The sequence below is a fragment of the Eurytemora carolleeae genome, unplaced genomic scaffold (genome assembly GCF_000591075.1).
Source record: "Eurytemora carolleeae unplaced genomic scaffold, Eaff_2.0 scaffold29, whole genome shotgun sequence".
Taxonomy (NCBI): domain Eukaryota; kingdom Metazoa; phylum Arthropoda; class Copepoda; order Calanoida; family Temoridae; genus Eurytemora; species Eurytemora carolleeae.
Window position 1 is genome coordinate 481,284 of NW_019396073.1, and position 10,756 is coordinate 492,039.

The window sequence follows — 10,756 nt, forward strand, 5'->3', positions numbered from 1 at the left end:
TGATTTTTCTCCTGGTATCTATGTATTTCTGATTTTTCTCCTCAAAGTAAAAGTATATCTATAATCAATAATTTTATTTTTGTTATTTCCTAACATTTTATTTAATATTTTGGCATAATTCCTTACAATAACTATCTGCCAAAATTATCCATTATTTGTGGATTGTGGAATTAGTCTACATATATTTCAGGCTTTTCATTCTGTATGCACAAAGAGTGATTCTAGGCTTAGATCAGAAATTCAAAATCAATTATTCTACAGAAGATGTTTCTAATGATGATAAAATAATGTTCTGGAAGGTTTTGAAAAGTACAAAGTACGGTTCAGATAGGTGTGTTGTTATTGGAGTTGATTTAGAACCATCTGATGTAGACACAATAATTCATGGAAACAAACAATTTATTAATTATCAATCAAACAATTTACAAGGTCTTCAAGAAGTAATGAAAACTATTTGGTGTGTAAGGTAAGGTACATTGTTTATCCTTGGAATATTAGAATTATAATTATTTTTATAGTTTTGTCTCCCGAGATATACGCATTGTGCACATCGCAGAAGAGCTTTGTCTACGAACAAATGACTGTTTAACTATCATAAAAAATAACAGACCAAGCAACAGTACTTTAAACCTTACCAAAAATCATTTGAATCAGATAAATATTCTACTTCTACCCTCTGTTGAACACAGTAAAAGGATATATTTGGTGTGTCCAAATTGTGTTTCTAAAAATGAGCAAATAGTCAACATTTGGAATACAAGAAACAAGTCACTTCTGTACACAGTCACACAAACAGCCTGTTGCAATCCATTAGCAGGAAAGTAATTAAATAGTTTTACCAAAAAAGGAAAATTATCTCGGAAAAAAGTCCAATAACTATCACTAAAACATAATTTTATGAGAGGTTTCTAAAAGGTAGTAAATGATTATAATTGCGATTTTAAAAAAAATCCAAGTATTTCGACAAATTTTCAACAAAGGAATTGAGTCTTTGCCGCAAATTCTGTTTTTGTAAAACCTATATCTTTGCAACCTTATGATGTAAACCTTTGATTTTTCAAACTTACATTATTTGATCTAATAGCATTCACAGTTTGAAATATTAAAGGTCTACGACATTGGGTTGCAACGATATTGAAATTAGAAAATCAGAGTTAGTGGCAAAAACTCAATTCCTTTCGGCAAATTTTCGACAAACCTTAAATTTTTTTATCTCATTAAACTATATACATATATGCTAATTGCTTACTAAACTAAATTTCCACATATGTTTAAGAGCAAGTATTCTTTGGATACAAATTAAATTTTTGAATGATCTAACAAATTTTTTAAATTTTCTTTATAAATTTTTGCGAAAATGGTAATTATAAAATCATTGCAATTTCGCGAAGTTGATTTCTCAACAATTTTATCCAAATATAATTAGGATTAATATAATTAGGAAGAAAGTTGCGAATGCATAGTTTTATCCCTGTTACAAAAGAAGATAATCCATTCAGTTATTCTGGAGAAACAATGATCAATAAAAAAAGAGTCTCTAAAACTACTCGTGGTCCACTCTATGATGTATTTCATCTTCTGTCCAACTACTTAAGTTTTGATATCGAATTCATTTCAACCCAGAATACAAATCAAGTCAAACTAGATTTATTAAAAAACAGCGTGGATGTCATCCCTGCCTTTGCTTTAAACTGGGCGCAATTAAATGGTTCTCTTTTGCAATATCAAATTGGAAGGTGTTTGTTTATTACAAAAAAAAAATATAAAAAAATTGGCTCAAATTGATTTATTAAAGATTTGGTGGTTTTCTTGATTCAACGATTGACCTTGTTTGTGCATTTCCTAAGGAACAGGTGATTGCTATGGTTGTTTTAACTTCAGCTTTGTTAAATAAGCATTATTATTTAGGGAAAATACTGGAATTTGGTAAAACCATTTTCCTTATATGTTTGGATCGGATTCTTAATAAGCTTTCTATTTTGTCTTTTAGTATACCAAGCAATACTAAAAATAAAAAACTCGGGGAAAAGTGAAAATGGAGTTTTCATTCTATTTGGTCTTATATTTGCTAACTACAGGTAGGATTGGATACCAATAAACAATCATTTAATTATTACTGTGGACTAGAGTTAATTTGAATATGAACTGACCCGACCCCTTGTGGCCTTGTGCTGGGCTTAGTGACGCGCTGCATGTACCGACCCGACCGTATACTATGTTGGCCCGATTTCAACGTTGATGGCGCGGCCAGACTTTTTACAGTACCCGGCATATTTAACCTACCCCACTTGCTTAACTTGTGTGTTATATTCCTTCATTATTGCCTTTATTGTATAAGTGTGTCACTTTTTACTATTTACTTGCTGTTTAAAAGCTTGATATAAATCATATAGAAATAGGCGTCGTCTTCTTTGTATTGATATATATACGACGAAGACTGTACGACAATTTATTAATTTCAATAGTGATTTTGATGTAGAAACAATAGAGGAAATTGTCAGTGTTAAACATTGTCCATGGTATAAAAATGACGATATCTTCTACATTATTGACCAAACAAAGGCTTGCAAATTTTTCTAGGGTATCATAGTGAATCAGACAAAGTTTTCTAGGGTACCATTGCGAATCAGACAAATTTTTCTAGGGTACCGTAGTGAATCAGACAAAGTCTTCTAGGGTACCGTAGTGAATCAGACAAAGTTTTCTAGGGTACCTTTGCGAATCAGACAAATTTTTCTAGGGTACCGTAGTGAATCAGACAAAGTTTTCTAGGGTACCGTCGTGAATCAGACAACGTTTTCTAGGGTACCATAGTGAATCAGACAAAGTTTTCTAGGGTACCGTAGTGAATCAGACAAAGTTTTCTAGGGTACTGTAGTGAATCAGAAAAAGTTTTCTAGGGTACCTTTGTGAATCAAACAAAGTTTTCTAGGGTACCGTAGTGAATCAGAACAAAGTTTTCTAGGGTACCGTAGTGAATCAGAAAAAGTTTTCTAGGGTACCATAGTGAATCAGGCAAATTTTTCTAGGGTACAGTAGTGAATCAGGCAAATTTTTCTAGAGTACAGTAGTGAATCTAACAAATCAAAGTTTTTTTACGGTACATTAGTGAATAAAGCAACTCCACGGGCAACGTCGGGCACTTCAGCTAGTATCTAATATGATTGAATCATATTAGATACTATACTACTTGTGCAAGATTTCGTAGTTACTTTACTAGCTTCTTTAAGTGAAATATTTATTAGATAATGATTTGTCACTGCAATCTCTTATTTTCTAATTCCCCTATATTCCTTTCCGTTCTGATGTTTTACTAAAATATTAATTAGATAAAATCATCAAAGTTTGAAATATCTAAGGTTAACACCTTCACGTTACAAAGATATATGGATTCGAAAATGAGAGTTTGAAGCGAATTATCAGTTCCTTTACTGTTCTTTTTAGACCTGTTCCTAAGGATGTAAACAAAGTTGTTCTTGTCTGGACATGGTTCAGTTTTATAATTGTCCTGGCGTACACATCAAATCTTCGAGCTACCCTCGTATGTTAAACTGAAATTTTCAATCGTTTAAGTACAGTTGATTTAAAAAGGGCCTTTTTTAAATTAGCTTTGCCTCGGGAAAAATGATGAAGATATCAATTATTTGTTATCTTTCTCTTTAATATGGCTTGTGTATTTATGTAGTAGCGACAAAGTAGGAAACTAACAAGATAACAAAATATGTTGTTGTTAATACAGGTTTAAAGGGACTATTGTAAATCTAGGAAAGAAATGGATGTCACATGAAATTACATTGACAATCCCTTTAAACCTCCTTTTACAACTTGATGGTAAACCTATCTTAGGAAACCAGTAGTAATACGAGGAGAACAAGTTAGAAATTAAACAAATCAATTTGACTTATTTTTCAGGTTAAAATTGACTATGAAGATCCTATTATGAGTTTGAAACAATTAGTTTACAGTTCTAAAAAGATTTTGACTCTAAAGACTGATAGACTATGGGCCTCTGACAACTTCCATTATTTTGACTTCCTAGGTAAGTTTAATGAATAAATTCTTGAAAATCAGTAGAATATTAACGCAGAGAAAGAGTTTGGTAATATAAAGGGGAAGCATTGGGATTTATACGCAAAACCAGACCCCTCAATTACGAAGCCAGAGAATGTCGTCTTTTCTATAATTTAAAAAGATTTTAGAACTCTTTAAGCAAATCTCTTTTAACGTAATTTGCCTTTTTAAATGAATAACTTTAATATCTTTATAGATAAACTGTATCTTAAAACAGATGGCAATGTTTGGTTTACAAATTGTTGGCCGCCTCAAACTTGGTTAAAATTCTGGTTTAAACAAATAGAAAAAATATACTTAATGGAATCTAACCAATTTTGTTCTAAAATATTTGGTATTTTTCATACAAATGAGATGCGGAACAAGATTAAAAATTTTAGACTTATTTTTGCAGGAGCGTCTTATCCTGTAACTGATTAAAACAAATTTAGAAGTTTATTACCGTACGTCGTTACCGTATATTTCTGAGAAAAATAAATTGGCCCTGACATGAATGATATTCCTGACATGAATGATATTCCTGGCATGCATAATGTTCCGCCGATATTTTCTGAAATGTCCCTTTTCTTGTTTGTATGTTTTGTGACAACAACGTATTGCAAGTGCTCAGCCCGTTAGGGTCCCCGAGAGAGTTTGCTTTAAACTATATTCAACTAATAACATTGATAATCATTAAATTATTCCGCTCCTTTAATGTCCAAGGGTATGTTAAAAAAAGAATGATAATGATAATGATAAGCTACAATAATTACAAAAAAGTTAAATTTTTCAAAAAAAAATTTAAATATTCTTCCGTCTTGTTGCTATACGTTGGATTTCTATAATGTTTGGCTTCGCATAAACAATACATATCCAGTATATCGTATTTAATCAAACAAATTAATCACTGTAAATTAAACAAAGGTGGCAACGCTTAAGGTAAAGAATTTAAACTCGAATACATATTTCCTACAGATGACAGCTGGGGTAGAAAGAAATATAACGACTGTACTTGCACTGAACAGTTTAGGATTATTTACTTAACGAGACGTACATCCTTTTCAGGGTTAAAGCCTGCAGTGGTAAAAATTTTAATATTTCCCCTCACACTTTAGTGGAATATATATATATATCATAGTGAACTCGTGCAAATATCGATATAATTTTGACAATCACATCTGAGAAGAAAAGCTAAAAGCAGTGTTATATATATATATATATCCGTATCTAGGGATACATATGAGTCTAAAGGCGTTTTAAACATTTGAATGTCTACACAGTCTTAAAAATTGACGCAAAACTTTTCATTGCAGTAAGAAAATATTAGTTATCATGTTGTTTAGAGAGCAAGGGTAGATTACTGGATACTGGTAAACCCGAAAATATGAGCGTGGTTGATGAAGATCATTGCACTGGACACAATGGTTGGGTGGTAAACAAACATGTTTATGGTGTTTAGAGTACATCAGAAACATCAATTCTTTGTTCTTTTTTAATAACATATTTTTTCTTGTAGTATTTGTTATTAAGTTTTTTTTATCTTGATATTTTCAGGAAGGAATTGAAACAAAAAGCTGACTTGTGTTATGTTCTTCCTAGAATCTGTAAAATACATTTTTAAAATTTAAAATTCTGACAGCTTCCTTCTTCTAGGTGCTGAGTGCGATAAGGCAAAGTATTATAGAAGAGGGGAAGCAGAAATATTATGTTGCAAAGGAACCTTACATCTTTACTCCAGGACAATGTTTTATAACAAGGTAAATGGTTAAAAAATAGACAACTATATAGTTTATGATAAGAAATTATAAAATGTAATATATATATATATGTAGGAGGAAAGAGTCATTTTTCCAGTCTCTCGACCAGAAAATAAATCGAATTGCAGAATTTGGAATTTTGGGAAAGCTAAAATCAATGAGTCTACCAGAGGCAATTAAAATAGATCCGCCCTCGGACCTTCTTCCTTTACAGTTGGAACATTTCCTTATTTGTTTTATTATTCTAGCTGCAGGGATATCCCTAGGCGTCTTAATATTCATTATTGAGATAGGATTCCAACCAAAATACTAGATTAGATGATGTGTGGATTGTTGAAATGCAAAATAAATATAAACTCTATCAACCTTTGACTGATCAGGATGATGAACCTATCTCTATTAGTCCTTCAACTAGCCTTACAACCAACCAATGAAAGGTTTTTGGTTTTAAATTCCAAAGAGCAATGTTCTGGTTTACCTTTTGTGTATTTTAAATGGCGTAACTTTTTGTTTGAAAAATTGATTGGCAATTCACGCTTTTCATTATTTTTAAAAAAATTCCGTTGGTTAAGATAACTTTGCTCAGTTCTATCAATGTCACATTATAAATTAATGAAACCTGAAATAATCTGCTAGCTTTTTCTGCATCAGAGCTAGCCTCAACCAAGCTCGGGTTCTTCCAATATGTGTTCTAAATAAATATCTAATATTTAATGCGGCCAGATTTAATCTTTTAGAAAACTTTTTAATTAGGTTTAAATGTGTTTTTAATTATACATTCGAGCTCGGGTTTTAACGATTCTTTTGAGCATTTTTATGAAAAGATTTGTCTAGACTGATTTTAAATATTTGAATCAAGTTTTAACAAATTTACATTTTTAAAGAAAGATTATATTTTTTTTAAACAACAAGCATTAGATTCTAGATTTTTAATCTTGGATAAAGCAGTAAACTCTAAATCTCATGCCGTTCATTCAATTGTAAATAAAATATAACAATTTGCGTTTTTTACCATTCCCGTAAAGATCTACCTGACAGTTGGAAGATCTACCTGACAGTTGAAAGATCTACCTGACAGTTGGAAGATCTACCTGACAGTTGGAAGATATTCCTCTCAGTTGGAAGATCTACCTGACAGATGGAAGATCTACCTGACAGTTGAAAGATCTACCTGACAGTTGGAAGATCTACCTGACAGTTGGAAGATCTATCTAACAGTTGGAAGATCTACCTGACAGTTGGAAGATCTACCTGACAGTTGGAAGATCTATCTAACAGTTGGAAGATCTACCTGACAGTTGGAAGATGTATCTAACAGTTGGAAGATCTACCTGTCAGTTGGAAGATCTATCTAACAGTTGGAAGATCTACCTGACAGTTGGAAGATCAACCTGACAGTTGGAAGATATTCCTGACAGTTGGAAAATCTACCTGACAGTTGGAAGATCTACCTGACAGTTGGAAGATCTACCTGACAGTTGGAAGATCTCTTACACTTGCTGTTATATCTTGAGCTTCAGTATCAAGAAGTTCAACCTTTTGTAGCAGATCCCATAATTCCTTCTTAGGACCTAGCAGACCCTAAAAATTAAGTTTAGTGAATCCCATAGTTCTGTTTATTTTCTAAATATCTTCATTTTCGCGTTAAAAACTTGTGAAGTTTTAGTATAAAATGTGTACTGCATAGCAGAGGTTCGGTGCTGCATAGCAAATATATCACTACTTTCACCCTTATTTATTATCTTAATTTTTGCATTTCCTTATGTTACATTTCAGCGTTGTAATTTAAAAGTGCTTTTTACCTTCTTGGGTTTGATTCCATGCCTAAGTACGTGTTCTAGAACAATAAAGAAATGCTGAAGTGGAATATGATCAGAGTCAAGCTGACGCCCAAACTTCATACTGCTGTCTATAACCTAGAAAGTGCAATTGATTACCGGACTCGGACTCAAATTTTATTATTCTTATAGCTTTATCACCTCGTGGTGTAAACATTTGATATTTTCAAACTTTGTTTATGTCAAGGAGAATTGAATAGAAGGAGGGGGCGATTGGGTTTCTGTACACTTTGCTGTGACGTTTTTGGACTGCTGGAGAACTAGTTTTTGCGTAACAACAATAATAAAGATTGTAAACAATAACACAAATGATAAACAGACATCTGGCGCATCTCTGGCGTTAGATGAAGATTCACCGTATACTAACTCATGTTTGTTTACATTAGATCGGCTGCCTTTGTTATTGTTGTTACGCAAAAACTAGTTCTTCAGCAGTCCAAAAACGGCACAGCAAAGTTTACGGAAAACCTATCGCCCCCTCCTTCTATTCGATACTCCTTGGTCTATGTGATCTAGCAAATTTCACAGTTTGAAATATCTAAGGTCTTTGATATCAGTTAGCAAAGATATAATTTATAACAAGATTTTAAAAGTACATGATTGGATATAGAGATTGCAAATTGAACTAGTATAGTGCCAGAAAGAAGATGAATACTATAATTGAAGTATTCATATGACGAGTACCTAGATGAGGAAAGAGATGCAAATGGAAGAATTAAAAAAAGAAAATGATAAAAATAGAAGATCAGTAATAAGCAGGATAAATAGAAAAGAAGAAATGATAAAGAAATCATCATAACAAAAAAATATAGGAGAAGAAGCTGATAAAGAACAATAAAAGTGAAGAAACATAGAAAAAACAAGATGAGAGTATTAAATAATTGTAACAGCAAAGGTTTAAAATTAACAAACAAATGTTAGATTTTTAAAGACAAATAGAATAGATTAGAATAGAAAAGAATAGAATAGAATAGAATAGAATAGAATAGAATAGAATAGAATAGAATAGAATAGAATAGAATGAAAAAGAACACTGAAGAAGAATAGTTTACTCACCTCCTTTACAACGAGTTTGCTTATATTGACCAGGTTACTCCGCTCAATCAGCACAGGGTCCCTCTCTGCACATTGATTATTTATTCATTTATTTCTCTTTAAATTCAATTATTTATTGTATCCTTCATATTATTATTTTATTCATTTATTTCTCTTTACTTTCATCCTTTTGCTCATCCTTAACATCATGATTCATATTCATCCTTTTATCACATTATAATTTATATAATTTATAATTTTTTAAATTTATAATTATCATAATTTACAGTGATCCAAAAGTGAATTATTCATTATTTCGAACACCTATTGAATCATTTATTAATTTAATATAAATCAATCAATTTATACTGCTCAAAATTCTCTCCCTTTGATTCTGTCAGTAATTAAACATGTATAAACTTGATGAATTGATTTAATCACCAGCTTTCTCTTTCAGCTGATTTTGTCTTTTCTATGGAAATAATTCTTTAATTGATTAATTTCCTCGTCAAATATTTCTTTAGATATTAAATTGATGATCCTCCACACACCTCTAGGCCCAATAGGATAGTTTGGATAAAAGGTCGTCTTCTCTAGTTCAGGGGTAGGTGGGAAATTATTAGAAACATAATAAACTGGAAGTACCTTTAAGCATAACCACTCTCCGTCAACCGAAACCCTGTAAAAATAAGAAAATAAAGAATTAAATTAAAACTATAATTACCAAAGACGACCTACCTGAAGTTACAAAGATAAATTGTATCATTTGGGGCCGCTTTGGGTTCCGACATTCCACCCATTATAATATTTCCGACCTGTTCAATCATTCTAAACAAAATTCAACATTTTTTAGTTTACATTTTTATTGTTATATATTATATCGTAACTGGAGAGGGTCAACCAGACCAAAATATATTCTTAACAAAATGTGGAACTAACGCCTACTTTACTAAAACACATTTTCAAATAAATAAGTTATGTCTAATATTTAAATTGAGGAATTAATTTGATTTGTTAACAAACAAGGTTTTAAAAAATACATTTGAATTTTGCCAAATTGTAGGGTTTAGGGCTTTAGAGCTTAGTAGTTAGTAACTATAAAGAGTTTTAGTAAAGGTTTCGTAGAATATTTAGGGACGCAATTGGAAAACCCTTAATGTGTTTAAGTTTTGTTTGTTTTTTATTTGAATTTTTTAAATACTTGAATTATCAATACTGATTCTGATAATACTACACTGTGGTTTTCTAAAAGCAAATATATTTTAGTTGACACGAATACACGCTAATTTAGACGGATTTAGTTGACACAAATACACGCTAATTTAGACAGATTGGTTTAATTAGTGTCAGGAAGCTTTTATTTTCCTACAATTTTCACACATAGATGTCACTCTTCATTTTTATTAATGGAATATTACACCCTGCTTTTCTTGACATCGTAGTTAATTTTTCAAATTGAAAATATTACAATTTTGCGGAATAAAAACGAATATAAATAGTTACACAAAACAGAGATCACAGTGCTACACAACGATAATAATAATTTTAATGATAACAATAACATGATGATGTAAATATAGTAAATGTGTGTTTGTATATGTATGTACAATAATATTACCTAAAGCCGGCCAATCTGTAGAATTTAGAGAAATGTAATTGAATACAAATATTACATTCGCCTCCACCCCCTCTCTAAACCAACACATTGAGTATACCGCATTTCAATCACATGTGATAACAAAAAGGATAACTTACTCCAATTAACGAGGTGTATCCTGTCAATTAACGAAGTGTATCCTGACAATTACGAAGTGTATCCTGACAATTAACGAAGTGTATCCTGACAATTAACGAAGTGTATCCTGACAATTAACGAAGTGTATCCTGACAATTAACGAGGTGTATCCTGTCTTTTAACGGGGACCTACAGTTTACCGTGCAGTCTTTATTGGTCTTCATTATGAGCCGATAGTTACACATTGTATGGGTATTGGGTAGAATAAAATGAAAGTAATGAAAGTAAAACATATATTTATAACCACAGAAATTCCTACGGGCCCCCCTCATAATATGATA

At 31.5% G+C, this 10,756-nt stretch overlaps 2 protein-coding genes across 2 annotated transcripts in view; one reads left to right on the plus strand and one right to left on the minus strand.

Moving 5' to 3' along the window:
• Positions 1-6,172, plus strand: part of LOC111713339 (uncharacterized) — a 6,463-nt gene extending 291 nt beyond the window's left edge. Inside the window, exons 2-11 of the mRNA XM_023488194.1 lie at positions 191-466; positions 519-821; positions 1,446-1,736; positions 1,796-1,853; positions 1,909-2,078; positions 3,445-3,541; positions 3,913-4,039; positions 5,394-5,482; positions 5,704-5,807; positions 5,883-6,172. Of these exons, the coding sequence (XP_023343962.1) occupies positions 191-466; positions 519-821; positions 1,446-1,736; positions 1,796-1,853; positions 1,909-2,078; positions 3,445-3,541; positions 3,913-4,039; positions 5,394-5,482; positions 5,704-5,807; positions 5,883-6,120 (1,753 nt within the window). The 3' untranslated portion in view covers positions 6,121-6,172. The remainder of the gene's footprint in view (positions 1-190; positions 467-518; positions 822-1,445; positions 1,737-1,795; positions 1,854-1,908; positions 2,079-3,444; positions 3,542-3,912; positions 4,040-5,393; positions 5,483-5,703; positions 5,808-5,882) is intronic.
• Positions 1-9,504, minus strand: part of LOC111713349 (protein RUFY3) — a 13,976-nt gene extending 4,472 nt beyond the window's left edge. Inside the window, exons 1-6 of the mRNA XM_023488205.1 lie at positions 9,419-9,504; positions 9,232-9,359; positions 8,702-8,766; positions 7,610-7,723; positions 7,279-7,388; positions 6,427-6,498 (exon numbers count right to left, since the gene is read on the minus strand). Of these exons, the coding sequence (XP_023343973.1) occupies positions 6,427-6,498; positions 7,279-7,388; positions 7,610-7,723; positions 8,702-8,766; positions 9,232-9,359; positions 9,419-9,480 (551 nt within the window). The 5' untranslated portion in view covers positions 9,481-9,504. The remainder of the gene's footprint in view (positions 1-6,426; positions 6,499-7,278; positions 7,389-7,609; positions 7,724-8,701; positions 8,767-9,231; positions 9,360-9,418) is intronic.
• Between the last annotated feature and the right edge of the window lie 1,252 nt (positions 9,505-10,756).